General features: G+C 44.1%; 9 protein-coding genes across 9 annotated transcripts; 3 read left to right on the top strand and 6 right to left on the bottom strand.

Annotated features, from left to right (window-relative positions):
• Positions 1-820: 820 nt before the first annotated feature.
• On the bottom strand, positions 821-2,059 carry PG985_013241 (uncharacterized protein; the record flags this gene model as incomplete). Its single annotated transcript, XM_066833007.1, has 1 exon — positions 821-2,059. The coding sequence occupies one exon, from the start codon at positions 2,057-2,059 to the stop codon at positions 821-823; it is 1,239 nt and encodes a 412-aa protein (XP_066677747.1).
• An 864-nt stretch (positions 2,060-2,923) lies between these two features.
• PG985_013240 (uncharacterized protein) lies at positions 2,924-4,370 on the bottom strand (the record flags this gene model as incomplete). Its single annotated transcript, XM_066833006.1, has 5 exons — positions 2,924-3,234; positions 3,297-3,367; positions 3,437-3,708; positions 3,914-3,996; positions 4,115-4,370. The coding sequence occupies 5 exons, from the start codon at positions 4,368-4,370 to the stop codon at positions 2,924-2,926; spliced, it is 993 nt and encodes a 330-aa protein (XP_066677746.1).
• Positions 4,371-5,218: 848 nt separating this feature from the next.
• PG985_013239 (arsenate resistance ArsH) lies at positions 5,219-6,122 on the top strand (the record flags this gene model as incomplete). Its single annotated transcript, XM_066833005.1, has 2 exons — positions 5,219-5,436; positions 5,513-6,122. 2 exons carry the CDS (start codon positions 5,219-5,221, stop codon positions 6,120-6,122), a joined length of 828 nt encoding a protein of 275 aa, XP_066677745.1.
• A 109-nt stretch (positions 6,123-6,231) lies between these two features.
• Positions 6,232-7,724, bottom strand: PG985_013238 (uncharacterized protein; the record flags this gene model as incomplete). The annotated part of the gene is made up of 4 exons (XM_066833004.1): positions 6,232-6,386; positions 6,443-6,536; positions 6,627-7,499; positions 7,620-7,724. The coding sequence occupies 4 exons, from the start codon at positions 7,722-7,724 to the stop codon at positions 6,232-6,234; spliced, it is 1,227 nt and encodes a 408-aa protein (XP_066677744.1).
• A 2,556-nt stretch (positions 7,725-10,280) lies between these two features.
• Positions 10,281-10,489, bottom strand: PG985_013237 (uncharacterized protein; the record flags this gene model as incomplete). The annotated part of the gene is made up of 2 exons (XM_066833003.1): positions 10,281-10,378; positions 10,399-10,489. 2 exons carry the CDS (start codon positions 10,487-10,489, stop codon positions 10,281-10,283), a joined length of 189 nt encoding a protein of 62 aa, XP_066677743.1.
• A 52-nt stretch (positions 10,490-10,541) lies between these two features.
• PG985_013236 (uncharacterized protein) lies at positions 10,542-11,522 on the bottom strand (the record flags this gene model as incomplete). Its single annotated transcript, XM_066833002.1, has 1 exon — positions 10,542-11,522. One exon carries the CDS (start codon positions 11,520-11,522, stop codon positions 10,542-10,544), a length of 981 nt encoding a protein of 326 aa, XP_066677742.1.
• Positions 11,523-11,695: 173 nt separating this feature from the next.
• PG985_013235 (uncharacterized protein) lies at positions 11,696-12,349 on the bottom strand (the record flags this gene model as incomplete). Its single annotated transcript, XM_066833001.1, has 1 exon — positions 11,696-12,349. The coding sequence occupies one exon, from the start codon at positions 12,347-12,349 to the stop codon at positions 11,696-11,698; it is 654 nt and encodes a 217-aa protein (XP_066677741.1).
• A 1,293-nt stretch (positions 12,350-13,642) lies between these two features.
• Positions 13,643-14,095, top strand: PG985_013234 (uncharacterized protein; the record flags this gene model as incomplete). Its single annotated transcript, XM_066833000.1, has 1 exon — positions 13,643-14,095. The coding sequence occupies one exon, from the start codon at positions 13,643-13,645 to the stop codon at positions 14,093-14,095; it is 453 nt and encodes a 150-aa protein (XP_066677740.1).
• A 3,527-nt stretch (positions 14,096-17,622) lies between these two features.
• On the top strand, positions 17,623-18,368 carry PG985_013233 (uncharacterized protein; the record flags this gene model as incomplete). Its single annotated transcript, XM_066832999.1, has 2 exons — positions 17,623-17,640; positions 17,700-18,368. 2 exons carry the CDS (start codon positions 17,623-17,625, stop codon positions 18,366-18,368), a joined length of 687 nt encoding a protein of 228 aa, XP_066677739.1.
• Positions 18,369-18,657: the final 289 nt, after the last annotated feature.

Below are 18,657 nucleotides of genomic sequence, written 5' to 3'. Positions count from 1 at the left end.
TGAGAAGGATTGGCACAGCGGCCAAACTCAGCACTGCCACGATGGGTTTTATTAGTTCGTCATTTTGTCTGCAGTGGGCTCAATCCAAGTCGATGTTTACTCTGTGCCAACAACCCACGCGCCAATGGGGCGTGGGTGCAGGGATCCCACTTGGCGCTTCGGAGTTGTCGTTCTGGGCGGCTAACCTGTCAATAAGAAGGCCGTCTGGGCCCCGTATTGACCCAACGGCACGGTTGTATCCACCTTTTCGCTGGCGCAAGAAGCTGTAAGTGGACCCCACTGGCTAGTATACGGCCGATTGACAGCTTTTCCAGGCACTCTTTTTTTAGCCCCCAATCATGTGTGATCGGGGTGATCGAGACCCGTTTCAAACCATCACTGTCGACCAGTCGTACGGACAAGTCGGCCCGGGGAATTTGACCCTGCGCATCGGAACGAGATTTCTGTGAGGCTCGGGGCGGCTGAACAGGCAAAACATCGGACCGTGGCATCACTGTGGATGTATAGGCGCGAGTGATCCGACGTAAAGGGTGGGGAAGAGACCTCATAACATGGCAATCTTGGCTGGGAGTTGTTATGACATGTAATACTCTACAAAGCTTTTGGGGCGCGCGAAACGAGGTTTTGGTTGCGTTCATACGAGCTGTGCGCGGGCTTCATTCAACCAATTCTATGTAAGAATAGATTCTAGCAAAATTCGGGTGTAACACCAAGAGTACATCCTGTACAGTGTTTCATGCCAAGCAGATTTGTTGAATCGATGCATCTGACTCTATCATACCTAATTTACGACTTGGTATGTGAACCCATAGAATATTGGCTACCAGGCAGCCTCCAGAACCTTCGCTTCCCGCCTCCTCAGCCGGCTAGTGGTACAATCCGGTGTATCGCACCAAGAGATGCAGCGACTCAGTGGGCTACGGACGTCCACATATCCATATGATGCCGGGTCCAGCTTGGTCAGGAATTTCGCCCGTGGAAATTTCGTCACAACTACTCGCTGCCAGGCCGAGAATGTCAGATAAACACTGTCCGGTATATCGGGGCTGGGACCACCCTCCCGGACGAGGCTCAGCTGCATGCGGCAATTGCATGAGCCACATTGGAACACATGTCCTTTGAACGCGGGCCGAGCTTCATCGGTATCGGTCTCAGTTCCTTCTGGCACTGGTTGGGTATGAATACTCCAGAAGCCAGGGATGGCGCGGATGAGCTGTTGCACCAGGTCAAGGTTATCGAGCCGTAGGTGTGGGCATATGTATTGGTACTCGGCGGCCCTGCAGAACTCCCGGACGGTGTCCAGGTAGTCGCCGCCGATGGCGCTTCCATTCCGAGCGTCGAGCAAGCCGGGCAGACGTCGTTCGTACAGGAGCGTGGCCCTGCGTGTATCGTGTGTCACACACGCACTAGAGGAGAACGTGCTTGTTGACTCTTCGCACGCCTGACAGCGACGACTGAAAGTCCACTGCGGATTTTCTAGACACCTGGCGTGGATTCTGACCATGTCTCTCCATCTCAAGAATTTATGCGGACAGAGCCGGACATAGCCCAGATGCGCGAGGCAGACAGGCCCCAGGGCCCCTGTATCAGGGTGCTTGGGGAACAGCATGGCCCCGTGGTACTTCATGCACCCGCGACAGCGCTTTTTCGCCAGCAGGCGTCGGCCGTTATATGAGGACTGGCACCGAGACCAAAACTCCTGGCACTCCTCGCAAAGCAGCTTCTTCCGAAGCAGTGGAGCCAAGTAACAAGGGTCTGGCAGCTCGCGCGCTATCTTTGAAGTAATGTCGTGACAGAATCCCGCGGGATGGGGTTGATGCTCGCGCCGGAGTTGGACTTGCCAATCATATCGGTTCATCTCGCTTCGCACAAGGTTTCTCTTCCGGTCTTGAAAGACTTGGAAGACCCGATCCTCGCAGAGGTTTCGGAGACGACGCGAAGATTGGGAGATGCAATAGAAGCTTTCAAAGGGCAGTGTGGACAAGATCCCGAGCAATAGCTCGTCGGGTAGACTTTCAAGTCGAGAGATGTTTGGCTGATCCGTAACCGAGTTGGCCATGTCGGCTTGCAAGGGCCGGGGTTGAATAGTTGTGCAGATAGGAAAAAAGCGTTTCAAACATTTGCAAACATGGACAAATTTTCAAGGGTAAACTTTTCACTGCGTTGATTTAAGGGATGGAACAAGCAAACTTTGCCCAAGGGTAGGCCCATAATATAGAATTTGTGTTTTAATGATAAGCGCCATGCTAATCGTATATTTTGGGTTGAAATAATCAGCAGATGACCATTTTGAAAGTCGTATAGTGTGTTCGAGATTGGACGAAGGCCAAGAAAACGCGATGTCCAGCCCACGGACCTCAAACTTGGTTTACATCCAGCGTGAGTAGGTTCCTTAGATTGAGTTCTTTAACAAAAGGTAATGTCGTCCGACGATTATAGAGCGAGGGTTTTCCAAATGTCCCCCTCATATCCTTCTAGTCTGAACATAGTCCACGACGTGACTTCCAGGAAGGTTAGGGAGAGGGCCCCATTCGATGGCAATGTTGTAATTACCGGATGGGTTCTTGTTGAACGTGGCAACTTCAAATACAGACCAATTTGTCGATGTCAACAACGGCAAGTGGTAGGTCTCTGCAAAAGCGTCAACGATAGGGACGTCTTGATCCGATGGCATGTGTGTAGTAAGTTGTGTGAGTTGTGCGTAGTAAGTTAAGATGAATGTATAAAGGATTGACTAATGAAAATCGGATCGAATCGTCTGATCTAAACTCTATATTGATGACACCGTCTATTTCTGGTCTAGGCGTGAATTCAATAGATGGAAATGGGATAATAAGAGTCCCTACTGTCTTATCGTGTCCACAGCATCGTACCAATGTCCTGGTCGGTCTGGGACGGTAGCTCAACCACTCTGCTATCCAGTTCACTTTGTGGCGGGAGGGACGTCCAGGAGTTCGGTGGAATAATGGGTATCATCCGATTGATTCAGTCGTACGAAAGACCCCAAACCCTCGTCATCCACGAGACTCGTGCTGCGACGCCGACGTGGTCGCCCAGAAGAACCAGCGATAGTCATGATGGTGCGAACCAGACCTTGGCGAACAGTTGATTTCCGTTTCCAGCCCACTCGGGCAGCGAACCACTTTACGATGGGACCACTGGTCGACAGGCATACACCGGCGATAGCGGCACACAGTTCGAGTTGCATCAGTATTGATGGGACGGCATGTTCGTCTTTATGGCTATCAGCCTCAATTGCATTGTAATATAGGGCGTCATGAAGGGCGAACACTTACAGAACATGTCGTGGTCGTCGTTGTAGTAAGACGCAATCATGACCCAGCGCACGATACCGGCGACAACCGAACTAGATATCTCGTCAGCCAGAGGTCCCGCGACCCAGTCTCTGCGGGGTTTAAAACGGGTGATCACTCACAGTCCGCCCAAGAGGAACAAGCCGACCAATGCCACCTTTTTCCAAACCCTGACTTGGAGGCGGAGCACCTCATAAACGGGAAGCGTGATGATCGCCAGGTTTATCACAATGACGGGAATCGTGCTAGCCGTCGCAAACCCATTGGTGAAGATGATGCATCTGGACTCCTCGAGCGCCCAGCCCTTTGATATGGGCCGGCACCCGAACAGGCCCACACCGACCGAGGCGGACCACCAGATCCCGACCAGCGCCGCAAGCACGTAGGCCGAGTACTTGATGTATCGCGTGTTGGGAAAAACTCACAGATACAAAGCCAGAACCGAGAGCTTGACCAAGGCCAGCCCGGTGGCCATCAACGGTGTCAAGGCGTAAAACAACTGTGTGATTATGGGTACCGGTCAGCAAGCAACTCACGCCTCCGCCAGCCGGTCAACATGATCTTGTGGGGGAAACAAGGCATGTGGGTGGTCTACAGACCTTGTGCATCTCCGCGTAGTCACTCTTAAAGCTGGGTTTCGCCATGGCCGCTTCTTTGTGAATGCCGATACCATCGACTGCAGCTAGAGGCTCATTAGTCGCCCGTTCGTCCTCGATTTTGTGAAGAAATACATATGAGATACGTATATATATAATGGTAAATATAGTGGAGATCAACTTTTTTGTTCTCTGGTGACTCACTACGAATGGTAATGGCGCCGGCACTGTACTCGAAAATCTGTGCTGCAACGACCAGCCAATCGTCGGTCGCGAGCTTTTGGCGGGTGACACGCCTTGAGAATAAGCGCATCGCAAGGGTAATCGTGGCGGCGACCGCCATCCATGCTGATGCATGATAGATCATTGGCCTCCTGTCACCCTGCAGCGTCCCAGGAGCGACAGGTGGTGGCGGCGCATCATCAGACGGCAATCGCGCAGTTTCTGGCGCTGGTGCCATGCTTGCTTACAGAATCACTAGGCGGCAGCATTCTAAGTTTGAGAGAGAAGGGAAGCAAATGAACGGGCTAGTCAGGAGCCCCATGCTTACAGCTTTATTTGTTTTACTGTCAGCATAGACGGCTGACTTCAACTGGAGCTGACTTCAACCGGAGGAAGGGCGAGGGAGGAGGGGCGCGATGTAATGTCGTCGTCGTCAGCGACCATTGGGACTTTGGACCGCAGCCTCCCGATTGGTTTGTATGTAGGTAAGAGCGATAAGGTGGTGTGGTAGCACAACCACAGAGCCAGGGCCTCGGGGGTGGGTTTTTTTTTTTTTTGGTTTTTTTTTTTCATTCCTCTTCGATATATACCAAGGCTTCCCGGCAGAAACTGAAGACTCACAAAGAGAGGATAACCATCAAGCATATGCACCCAAAAACTAGCCAACCAACCAGGCTGATTCCAAGAGACGCGGCGATTTCAGAGCAGAAAGGATATCAAGCACACCGGTCAGCATCCCTGCTTAGCGCAAGGGCAGATGTCATGCCCTGTGTATGATTGGCTGTTTCTTTGGGCCTTCATTTTAGTCAGCACTAGCGAGGACATCTTAGTTGTTGCCGTAAGTCGGGATGCATTTAATTATCGATAAAATGCAGTAACGAGGGCTATGAGATCAAATACTTGGTCTGAATTGGATTATATTCAATTTTCTTGCCGACCATGGTATTTGGGTCAACGGGTGCTTCTCCTATACGGCATTGTCTTCGTTCGTCGTTCCGTCGCAACTTCTCAACACCCTGCCCACCTCAAGTTTTCAAGTATTCGCGTATGCCCGGGAACGCTGTCCACAACAGCGCCAACAAAATCATGACCGGCCATTCGTCGAGCTTATCCCTCTCGGCAGAGCAAGATGATGCTGCAATCAGAGCCAAGTACAGGCCATTCTTGCAGCACCCCGAGCCGGGTGTCGCCGACTGGGTTGCCGAACTGGAACTGGACACAGCAACGGCCATGGCGCGGGAGGACCTCGAGAAGACGGACTCAAGGCTCAAAGTGCTTGTTTTATACGGGAGCTTGAGGAAAAGGTGAGACACCATCAGACAGTCACTCGGGATCCCAATGTACGGCAAGTGTATCATGACTGACAAAATACAATGCAAGGTCTTATTCGAAACTCGCCGCTTTCGAGGCGGCCCGCATACTCCACCGCCTGGGCTGCGACGTCCGCATCTACAACCCCTCGGAGCTGCCCATCCGCGACTCGGTGCCGCCCGAACACCCAGCCGTCCAGGAGCTACGGGAGCTCTCGCGCTGGAGCGACGGGCACGTCTGGTGCTCGCCCGAGCAGCACGGCAACCTGACGGCCGTTTTCAAGAACCAGATCGACTGGATCCCGCTGTCGACGGGGTCGGTGCGCCCCACGCAGGGCCGCACCCTGGCCATCGTGCAGGTCAACGGCGGCAGCCAGTCCTTCAACACGGTCAACAGCCTGCGCGTGCTGGGCCGGTGGATGCGCATGTTCCTCATCCCCAACCAGTCGAGCATACCTACGGCCTACAAGCAGTTCGAGGACGAGGGCGGGAGCGGCGATGGAGCGGCGCGGTTGTTGCCGAGTGGGAACCGGGACCGGTTGGTGGACTGCATGGAGGAGTTCGTCAAGTATACCATTGTTATGCGGCAGCATTTTGATTTGTTCGGGGACCGCTATAGCGAGCGCAAGGAGAAGGCTGCCAAGGAGACGGCAGCTTTTGCTGCCAATGCCCTGAAGTAGGTATGATCCATCTACGGATCAATGAAAATAAATTTCCAGGGATGTTCAACTTTACTTGGTGGTGAATGTTCCAATGAACATGGGAACCACGCTGCCCGTAGGCTGTGGATCACGCTGCATTCTTTCGCCTTTGCCGCACCCTCCACAACTCAAGGAGGAAGAAGCTGGACAAGATATAGGAAGTCCCAGCGAACGCCTGCACGTAGATATACGATCTTGTTCCAAAGCTCGCCCGCCGGAGCTCCAGAGCCACCACTTCTGCAACTAAAGATTGGTTTTAGCCAAAGCAGGCAGGAAGGAAGGATGCCAATATTTCTTACAGAGACACGGTGGGACGACGAGGATCCACGTCACACTGAGAAACGCCGGTAACTCCTTCAAGCCGACGATGTCGGCAGCAAGGGCGCCAATGACCTGTCCTTTGAATTAGCCCCTAGTCATGCAAAGCAAGGAAGCGATTGCTGAAAAAGGCAAGGGCTGCTCTTGATGGTCCAAGGGCCTTACCGCCCAGAAAATGCCCAGAATGGCACCGCTAAATGTAGCAAAGACGCCCAGCGCCGCATAGCTGGTCGACGGCAGCCACAGCCCGAAGATCAACACGCCACAGGCAAAAGTCAAGGCCCCGGCGACTTCTACTCTGCCGAGCCGGTCGCTGGCGTATCCGATGAGCGGTCGTCCCAGCGCCGCTCCCAGGTTCAGCAGCGCTGGGATCGTGGCCGCGTCCTGGTCGGAGCGGCCGATCGCCTTGGCGTAGTCCGAGAGCGAGAACATCAAGGTGATGTAACCGAACATCAAGATGAAACTCCAACCTAGGAACAGCTTGGCCTCGTAGGAGCGGAGGAGCCCGAAGTGGAAGATTCTCTGGCCGGGCCGGATTTCCTTGTCCCGCGAGCGCACCAGTAGTGTGGCGAGAAGGTTCACGCAAAAGACGACGGCGGCCGTGATGCGGAGCGACCAGGCATAACCCACACGGACCAGCATGGCCTGGGTTGCGAAGCAAACGATCAGCCCCCCGATGCCCGAGCCCGCCGCGCAGATGCCGTTGGTCAGGCTGCGCTTTCGCTCGAACCACTGCGGGATGATGGCCGTGGCGGGAATGTAGATGAGGCCGATGCCCAGGCCGACGCAGACGCCCTGCGAAAGGTAGAGGTGCCACACGCGGTGCGCGAACGACGCGGCGACGAACCCGGTCGGCAGAAGTACGACGCCGGCCAGCATGGGGGCTCGGACGCCGTGCCGTCGCGCCAGAACCGTCGCGGGCGGCGCGACCAGCAGGGCGAAGGCGAAGTTGAACCCGCCGATAAAGGCGTAGTCCAAGGGCCTGGCTTCGCTGAAGAGGCTGTGGGAGAGGTAGTGACCTAGGTAGACGCTGTAAGACTAAATGCAGTAAAGGGATATCAGTTAGAGGAGCTCATTTGTTGCAGCATAATCGCCTGGTCCGAGAAGAAATATGAAAATCGAGAAGAATACGAGGGGGGAGAAGGTGAAGGGCCTAACCGCTGCAACTCCCCACGTGAAACCGATGATAAGAAACTGGGCTGCCACACAGAACCAGCCATACCCACCATCGGGTGGCGGCGGCGTTCGCTGGGCTGGCTCCATCGGCGCTGGAACATGCCTCTCTTCGAGATGCAACGTATCATCTGAAGACATTACTCTGTAAGAAACCTAGCTTAAGTGAACGAGTCCTGATCAAACAGTAGGGAAATACTCACAATCGAATAGAAAGGACTTGTGCGCATCTGCTCCGCTGCTCCTTCCCCCACAAGCCGACGTGCGATGACGTGGGATTGAGCTTTCGGTTATGACACCGAAGGACTCCGATTGGCTAAAGAGATACAACCTAGAGTATGCAGCTGTATACTAATGGAACATTTTATAGATTAATAACTATAATATATATATATTTATATATCGTTATTTATCGCTTAAATAACAAATATACTTTAACTTTAATATATAACTTCCCTTTAATAATTTATAAGCTATTTAATTTTATTATATATTATATATAAAGAAATAAATATTTTATTTCTATTATTAAATTAAGAATTATAATATTATTAATATATTATAATAATTTAATTAAAAATATTAAACTAAGTTAATTATATAGAAATTATTTTATAAAAGATATTAATTTATTATTTATATTAAAAATAATTCATATAAAATTTATTATTTTTTAAATAATAAATTAAATTAAATAAATATATAAATTAATTAATTATATAATAATCGATTAATAATAAATTAATAATAATATATTTATTAAATAATTATTTAGTAATTTTGATTCGTTTATTTCTTATTTATTAATAATAACTTTTTCTTTTTAATTAATTAAATTAATTTACGATTTTATTATATTAATTTTTATTAAATTTATTAAATTCTATAATTTTTAAAACTTTATTTCTATTTTATATATATATAAATACGTATTTTATTATTTAATAATTTTAATAATAATTTCCGTTATTATATACTTTATATATAATATATAAATTATATATATAAAAAACTATATATTATAATAGTTTAAAAAATATATTATTAAATTTAATTTCAAATATTTTAAAATCGAGTTTATTAAAAGCGATAAAATAATTATAAAAATAAAGCTTTTTAAAAAATTAAAGTTTAATTATTAATATAACGACATTAATTTTATTAAAATTATTAAAAACGTTTTTTTATAAATATATATAATATAACGTTATTATTATTATTAATAATTATTATAATATATATAAATAAATATTAAAATATAAATAATATTATAAATATATAATATTATAAAAGAAATTAAATTTAAATAGAAAATAATATATATATATATATATATATATATATATATAATAATAAAAAATTATAAATTTTAAAAAATTTATATTATAAAAATTTATATTTATTTTTAAAATTTTTTTTAAAAATTTATATATAATTAATATTTATATATATTAATTTTAATAATTTCATTATTTAATATAAATAATTTCTAATAAATTTTAAATTTATTTTAAACTTTATATTATAAAAAATAATAAATAATTATAATTAAAAATTATAATAAAAAAAAGGTTTAATATTTATTATTTATTATTATTAAAAGTTTAATTTTTTTTAATTTTATTATTTATTTTTAATTTATATAATTTAATAAACAAATAATCGAATATAAGGGTATTTTTTAACTTCTATTACGATAAGAAATAGGGTCTCTTCTCGTATTACGCCGGACCGGCAAGAGCTAGCGGACCGATACGGTCCGTAGCTACAGTTAATATATATCGATAAAATATTTTAAAGTTTATATAATTAATTTATAAAAAGTTAATTTATTTATATAATATTAAATTTGAATTTAAAATTTAATATATAACGTTTAAATTAAAATTTAATAATTTAATCTATTACTTAAAGGCTCGTTATATTTATTAGAATTTTATTTAATATTATTATTTATATATTTATAATAAGTTTAATATAGTTTTTTTAATATAATTTTTAATTAATTAATAAAGTATTTACCCTTTTAAATTTATATTTATTTTATAAAATCTATTTATTATATCGATTTAATTAATCGAATTATATAATAGCCCCGTTATAAAATAAGGTTTATTAATATCCGGGTAAAATTAAAGGATAAAAAAAATTATTATTTAAAATACCTATTTATTTTAATACGAAGTTATTATTAATTTATATTATTATTTATTTATTTTATATTATTTACATTAATTATATATAATATATATTAAAACTAAATTTAAATAAAAAAAATTTAATAAATTATATAAATAATTTTTATAATTTTATATAATAAATAAATACTTAATATATTATTTTAATATATTTTAAAGGTAGCTTTTTAAATAAAAAAATTAATTAAAAATTAATATATTTTCTTTATATTTAACTTTAATTTTTAATAAGAAATATTATATTTAAAAACTTTATTTAATTTATATTAAATAATAATATAATAAAACTTAACTTTTTATAATTAATTATTTCTTTATTTATTATTAATATATATAAAATCGAATAAATTTATATTTAAAGGAAATAATTATATATTTGAAATAAAACGGTGGCTTTACGGATGTAATTAAAATTATGTTACGTAAGAAATGGATGATCAGTTTTAACTTACGCGAAGTCACCACGGCCATTCAGCGGGTTCCGTCCGTTGGCTAGAAGTTGGTACCCTCCAGCGTAGGATTCGGATGAGGAGACCATGCCGCAGTCTAAGTCTCGTGAGGGTTACCACCATTTCCGTGTGGCGGCTCGTCGTCACCAATGGTTTTAGCAGCGCCCGGGCCCGGATGGCCCTGCGGGGGCTGGTCGATCGTGGTCATCATCCTGTTGCACTCTGCGAAAGAGACAGGCACCGGCCAGAACGTCTCATTATCATAGGACCGAATGCACCTCTCGACTCTCTCGATAGTCCTTCTTGCCTTCCTGCAGCAGCTGCCCGCCGTACGACTGCAGGAGCTCGCAGGCTTTGTACGACGAGCTCGAGTCGGCGGGAGGGCAAGGGAAGGAAAGGCACGCCGCCATTGGGCAGTTCGGGCCACCCTCATCATTCCAGCGCCAATGTGCGGAGTCGTGGGACCTGCTCGGCTGATTCGGGTCCGCGCCGGCGACCAGGAGCATTCGCATGAAGCCTAGGGGAAACCGGAATAGTACGACAAGCTCGCAGGCGGACATCAGGCACGTCTTCCCCCTACGGGAGACCCCGTCTACACGGGCGCCGGCAGCGAGCAGCGCTTCGATCTTGCGCTCGGCGACGGTGGTGATGGTGGTGTTGGCGGTAGCGTCGGCGAACAACTCCATGTCTCGCAGCTCGTCCCAGCTGTAGCGCGGTTTCGATATCCAGTATTGCTCCTCGCCGTAGCCGGGGACGAGCAACTCCAGATAGCTCAGCAACAGACAGTTGCCATCGTCCTCGACGCCGACATCTTGCGGTTGCCGGAGCTTGTGCACCCGTGCGCCTCTCTCGAGCAGATGTTGCAGGAGCAGCAGGCTTTTCTGGCCAAACGTGTTGGCAAAAGCCATCTCCAACAACGATTTCTCCTCGGCGCCATGCTCTAGCCGGAAAAAGCGGTTGACGTCGGCGCCGTCGTCGAGGGCGGTCTGGAGAATCGGTTGCCAGGCGGACACGGTGTCGGCCGTCATGTGCAGCCCGAGGTACAATTCCAGGATGGCGTCGGCGAGGGTACATTGGCCGACGTCTGGTTCACCGACCTGGGCGCCGGTATGCACGTTCCACTCCTCGGGCTTGGTGAGCAGCTGGACGGCCATGGAGATGGCGGCGGGACGCGGCTGCTGAAGTAGTGCCAGGACGACCAGATTCATGTCGGCACCTAGGTCGCGGAATAGCACCAGCATCTTCCGTCCCGCCACCGTCCGTGCCGCACATTGTGCCGCCGTCGTCATCAAAGCCAGCCGGTAAGAGTAGTTCCGTGCGCAGGACGAGATGTGATCGACGGCCAGCCAGCCCTCGGTGACCAGATGTCGTATCAGGTGCTCGTGTCCACACAGCGCGGCGATATGCAGCACGCTCAATCCCGTCTCCTCGGTGGGATCCGCCAGCAGACAGCTCTTGTAGTCAGCAAGAGCCGGACCAGGTCCAGATCCCCCTGGCATGTTGCCATATGAAGAGCCGACTGGCGGCGCGCCAGATTCACGCGGTGCCGCGAGGTATAGCCGCCCGCATTCACATTCGCCCCGTGGTCGAGGAGGATGCGCACAGTATCAGGACAGCCACGCAGGACGGCCAGGTGCAGAGGCGTGAGGCCGTTGCCGCCATGCGAGTATTCCCAGGGACAAGGCTCCGCCACGTGGCCAGAAAGCAACTGCCTTTCATGCCAGTCAAGGGGGATTTCCACGCGTACCTCCAGGTTGACCGACTTGCCCTGGGCGGTAATGCCCATCTCCACAATATCATTAAGCGGCTGCATCAAACCATTAAGCGCTCCGTGGACCAACGGGCCACACATGCCGCTGTTAATCTCATCTTCATAAAGGAACTTCTTCCACATCCCATGTAATTGTTTGCACGTAAGTAACACGTTGACAGCCGCCACTGTACGATCTTTTGGGTCGTCGATGGCGTCAAAGATCATCTGGTGGATCTCGTAGGGGAGTTGTTGTATGCCAATGCTGGTCTTCGGGAGCTTCGTGGCGTATGTGGTTTCGGCCCGTGTGGATATCATCTTGGGAAGACACAAGGCAGGTGACCCTTCCCGGTGGACTAGTCCCTGATTCATAACCGATGGGAGAATCGGATAGTGTCGACAGTGACGGAGCACAGAGTCACCCAAGATGATCGCTTGGTCTTGTAGGAAATTACGCAGTGCAGCATGGGAACTGATTAGGAGCGAGTCGACGCAGGATCCCCCAGAACATGCAAAGGGTGTGTTTGCACGCCGACCGGCTGACCGACTCCTTTCGTGCTACCGCCTTCGGGATAGAGACAACCTTCATCCGGTGCCTTAAGGGGTGAGCGCGAAGAATGCTACACCTACTTGAGTGAACCATCTCCGACGAGCTGGCCTCTCGACGATAGGAGACTGAACCAGCCGATTTCATGATTTAGTCGAAGACGTCAAAATAATTGGCCGGTCAGCTGAAGAGGGTGACCATGAGCCAGCTGATAAATCACAAACACGTCCAAATGCTAAGCCATAGGAGCTAACAGTCCAGGTAAAGACCAATCACTGGATGCGCGTCTCTCTTACTCGTGGAAAAGGTGCCGGTTAGCCAGTGAGCCATTACCAACGCCGATACGGTGAGTCATTACCACCATTTGGCCTGGGGGTGGCTTCCTCGTAGGCTCGTACCCAATGCAATTTTCCTGGTGGCTGTTACTTTGCCTCCCGATATTATCCACGAGACTCGGTCGTTGCGCAGCTACTGTCTTTCTGCTGTTGATTTTGATATGGGCATCGTAATGTTATGTCTTAGCGCTCACACGGTTACACCAAAAGAGACCCACCTACATCGCCCGTGCTGGAAGCAACTGTCTCATTGCCACCCGCCAATACTTGATGTGCGGCCGCATCGGCAGCTCAGATCTCCAGATCCCCAGATGGTTAAGGGAGTTCGTCTCCTGGGCACTTGGTGTTTTGGAATCTGTCTTGGTCTCTGAATTGTTGCTGATCTAGACGAAGTGGTTCAAATGACTGAGACATCGGCCCCGACGTGTCAACACTATATCTACGACGGTGTAGTAGCAAAAATATGAATGATAGATGGAAGAGATCAAGTTGGAACCAGAACTCACTGATCTTCCAGCTCCGGCATTATTACCCCCTGCCGATGGTGTGGTAATCGCTTCGACAGGCGCCTCTGACTTCCTTGGGCTTGGGCTCGTTTTACAGCTGGTTAAGTCAGGCAACGTAAAAGCCGTCCACGCGGTTGCAGTCCGAAACCGGGAGAAATTGGCGCATATCTCAAGTCCAAAACTTTTCGTTTATTCGGGTAAATTAGCGCAGCCTCGCTTAGCCATGGCGGACGATGCCATTGAACAAGTCTTCGAAACTTGCCACATCGTCATCCACAACGGGGCTGATGCCTCTTTTCACAAGCCATACAGCAGCTTGCGCCGCACCAATTTTGAATCGACAAAGACCATATTGAGGTTGGCCCTTGAACGTGGCCACGTGTGCCACTTTCACTACGTCTCGACCGCGGGCATCACCTCGCTTCTCAATTGCGACCTGTACGAGGAGTCGTTACGGTCCCTACCGCTCATCCAATCACACGTTGACGTTTCCAATAGGTATTTCCTGTCGAAGTGGGCCAGCGAGTTGTATTTGGAGCAAGCCAGTGCCACGACGGGCATGCCGGTCACAATCCATCGACCGACGGTGATTGTGGGCGAGAATGCGCCGCACCTCGACCTCGTCTCCAACATTTTGTACTATTCCATGCAGATAGGGATGGTGCCTTCCATGTAGGCCGTTGATGGCAGCTTCCAGTTCGTGCACGTCAAAGATGTAGCCAGCGCTATCATCTTTGCTGCAGTCTATGATGCAAGTCAAGATTGCGGCCAAGATTCTCGCCCGGGTACGGGAGGAGTCGCTCGGGTCTACTGGCACAACCACAACGGCCTTCCCGAGGCAACGGTCGACGTACATGACTTTGCGGTACACCTGAGCAAGGCCACATATAAGGATATCACAGTGACGACGGATGCTGAGTGGATTACGAAGGCGAGCGCATTAGGAATGGCCAGCAGTGTTGCGGGATGCCTTAAGGAACTGATCCTCTTGTACAATTACACGGGGAAGCTCAAATGGGTCTTTCGACGGGCGTTAAATGGATTTGTTGCGGACAAACAGTGCCCCTTGCGGTCACCTATCTTCTCCGTACTAGGGACATGAGACAGCAGATCATATGATGCCATGTCTGATTTATAATACAACCTCAATTTACCATATGGTGATGGTTCGTAATCTTATGATTTAACTCGAAGGTATGAAGTACATACAGGCTCCTATTGCACGTCATAACCTGTCTCACTATGGGCTTGTTCTATTGGATATTCAATAAAAAAATCCCTCCGTATCGCGCTACAGCTACCCAAGTCAAAGGTGCGACAAGTCTGGCATAAGACAAACTCGGCAATAAAATCCCGAAATTTGTCACTTCCATGTGAGACTACCATCTTCCTGCCATGAAATCGAAGACCTGCATGACTCCGATGGCTTTAGGAATTTCACACGGCGCTTAATTGTCTCAGGAAACGGAAAAGAGCTGGGTAGCAGAAAGTCCGACTCATATAGACGAGGCAGAAGTCAAAGGCCTTTGACCACGTGGTCCTGCTATTTCTACTCGGAAGTACCTGGGTATGGCCGCCGAATATGAAACTCTGGGCGTAGCATGATGGCCATATATGTGCCGGACTCTTCTTATAGAATGGTATGCTCTTTTCTCGTAGGAGAGATTCCCTCGTCTAAGTTGTAAAGCTCCGAGAACGAACGTAGGGAGCCGTCTATATAAGGGGTAAGTATATAAGAGTAAGCCAGGTAACCGTCTGATCAGAAGTACGGTGCCACTAAGAGTCGCCTACCATCATCAGGGGCTGCCGATGTAGCCTGCTCCTATCTTATGGTGTCCGTCCGCGTCGTAAGGAGCGCCGTGATGGTACAGGCGCGCACTGTAGTGATACTAGCCTGGAGCGTTCTACCCCGTAGGAAATGTGTAGCTCTAGCTGACCTCGCACGGTCCTCTGTATAGGGTGCTGGGAGAATACTATAAATCGATGCAATGTTAGAGTGCTGAGCTGTCGTGAGATGGTATTCTGCCCTCGTGGTGGCTCCCCCTTTGTTGCGTACCTGCCGAGTACCTTGTAGCCGGGTTTTAATACGAGGATAAGGACGCGACGTGCTGGGTCGAGGTGGGCTTAGTGTGTTAGCCCAGCCAATCTATCGTATTAATTTATATCTTATCGATTAATAGGTCGATTTTTTATACCATAGCCCTATTAATATATAATATCGAATTCCCACCCTTTAAATTATATATAGCTTTTAACGACTTTAAAATATATTTAATTTTTATTATACTTTATTATAATACTTATATTAGAAATAATAATTATATATATCTATAATATATTATTTAAATCTTAAATATAGATTTATATTTAATAAATTAAATCCTTTAAAAATTAAAAATTAATTACTTTATTTTTAAATATTATTTATTTAATAATTTTATATTAATTTATTAAAGTATTATTTAAATTATCTTAATATTAATTAAATGTCCTATAAAGGATATTAATTTATTATTTATATTAAAAATAAAATTTATATAAAATTTATTACTTTTTATATAATAAATTAAATTAAATAGATAAATAAATAAATTAATTATATAATAATTAATTAATAATAAATTAATAATAATATATTTATTATTAAAGAATTATTTAATAATTTTAATTCGCTTTTTAAAATTTATTTCCCGTTTATTAATAACGGCTTTTTCCCTTTAATTAATTAAATTAATTCGTAATTTTATTATATCGATTTTTATTAAATTTATTTAAAAATTCCATAATTTCCGAAACTTTATTTCTATTATATATATATATAAATATACCTTTTATTATTTAATAATTTTAATAATAATTTTTATTATTATATATATTATATATAATATATAAATAATATATATAAAGAGTTATATATTTTAATAATTTAAAAAATATATTATTAAATATAATTTTAAATATTTTAAAATTAAATTTATTAAAAATAATATAATAATTATAAAAGTAAAGTTTTTTAAAAAATTAAAATTTAATTATCGAAATAATAATATCGATTTTAATAAAATTATTAAAAACATTTTTTATAAATAAATATAATATAACGTCGTTATTATTATTAATAATTATTATAATATATATAAATAAATATTAAAATATAAATAATATTATAAATATATAATAATATAAAAAAAATAAAATAAAAAATAATAATAATATATATATATATATATATAATAAAAAGGAAAAATGAATTATAAATTTTAAAAAATATATATTATAAAAATTTATATTTATTTTCGAAAACTTTTTTTAAAAATTTATATAAAAATCGATATTTATATATATTAATTTTAAAAATTTTATTATTCAATATAAATAATTTTTAATAAATTTTAAATTTATATAATATAAATAAATAATTCCTTTTTTAATAATTAAATATAATATTATTATAAATCCCGAATTTATTTTAAATTTTATATTATAAAAGATAATAAATAATTATAATTAAAAATTATAATAAAAAAAAGTTTAATATTTATTATTTATTATTATTAAAAGTTTAATTTTTTTATTTTAATTATTTAAAATATTTTTTTTTAATATTAAATTATTATTAATTTATATTATTATTTATTTATTCCTTATTATTTATATTAATTATATATAATATATATTAAAAAAAATATTTAAATAAATATTTATTTTTTAAAATAATTTCTTTTTAAATTTATAATTTTAATAATATTTTTTAATTTATATAAAATAAAATCCTATATTTATTAAATTAAAGCTTTAAAATAATACTTTTTTTTTTTAATTTATAACTTTTATTAAATAAGATTACCGTCCTTTTCTTTTCTTCTCTAGAATCCAAGCCGCTGGCGCTTTTCTTTTCTTGCCTCTGGTTTTTTCCAGGTATTGCACAGTTTCTCTCGGGAGTCTTCAAGTTGTACTTGTGCGATAAGGCCACGGACCACGCTAGTAGGCTAGATACGGCTCCAAGGGGAAGCTGCGACTTCCGTTGACAAGTTGTACCCCACCTGCCTGCCTTCAATGACAGCTGTAAATCTTGCCAACTTGGCAACTTGACCTCCATCAAGCGGTATTTACACCTGGATTCGACAAAGCGCGAGCTGTCCTGTCAATTGAGCCCCACAGCATTCTGACATAAGTAAACTCGCTGGCGCTCCTTCCCTTACCATGGGACTTTCCCGGCCTGTACGCATCTCTGCATCACAAGATGTGCCCGTAGTTTAAGCATCCATGGTTCAATACAGTTGAGATTCTTCGATCTCCTCGGCATTGTCAAAAAACTGCCGAGGGCGGTTAGGGCACTGAAGTCCTGGGACGGTGTCGACAAGGAGGGCGTCAAGGAGTACGGCCTGGTTTGGACGCACTCGTTCGCCAAGACGATACTGAGGAAGGCAGAGGAGAAGTTGAAGAACTTCGACTGTGTCAATGGGAGCCTTTCGAATCTACCTATCGATTACTTTACTGCGACAGGGGTCAACTTCTTGGTGCTTGAAAGCAGTGAGTTCTCAGTGTCCGCTAGGCAGGCAGAGGAGGGACGGTTTGCCGGTTACATTGTGCCGGACGAGGATGAGACTATTTCCTACGAGCGCCCCAACAATAAGCACGACGAGGAGCCGAACTCGGGCTTTGGTACAAAGCCAGACACAGCGAAGAATCCCACTGGTGCCGAGGCGACAGGGGGATCATCGGTGGATGCAATCTTGTCCAAGACGTCGGCGAATGGTGGTTCGGCGCAGTGTACTCATCCACCACCTGTTACTACTCCTCCTTTGCCCGACGGCGACGGTCCGGACTGGATGCGCGAGTTTGGAAATATTAGCGAGGAAGATGAGATGTCAATGGATCGGACCTTATTCCCCGATGATTATGGCGACGAGAACGAGGGCCAGGGTGGAGGGCAAAATGAAGGCTAGTAAAAGCGAGCTGAGAACTACTGTTATCAACTAACTGATGTACCCTTTTCGTTGTCTCTATCCAGCTGTGTACATGTTTTCTTTGTGATAATTCCGTCAAGTGAACGCTTAATGTAGATTACGACTGTAGAGTGGCGTAGGAAGCAAGCTTGCCAGACAAGCTTTAGAACATAACGGCCATGTCCCTTCCAGAGGCTAGTTATAGTGACTTAGCGAGGTTACCCTGCTGGGAACCATAACTAAACCCTCCCCTACTGTGCTATTGCTATTCACGTAGCTCACCTCTAAG

Source organism: Apiospora marii (genome assembly GCF_038362585.1).
Source record: "Apiospora marii strain CBS 49790 chromosome Unknown utg000011l_segment0_segment0, whole genome shotgun sequence".
Classification (NCBI taxonomy): domain Eukaryota; kingdom Fungi; phylum Ascomycota; class Sordariomycetes; order Amphisphaeriales; family Apiosporaceae; genus Apiospora; species Apiospora marii.
This window is presented reverse-complemented; position numbering and strand designations above follow the sequence as displayed.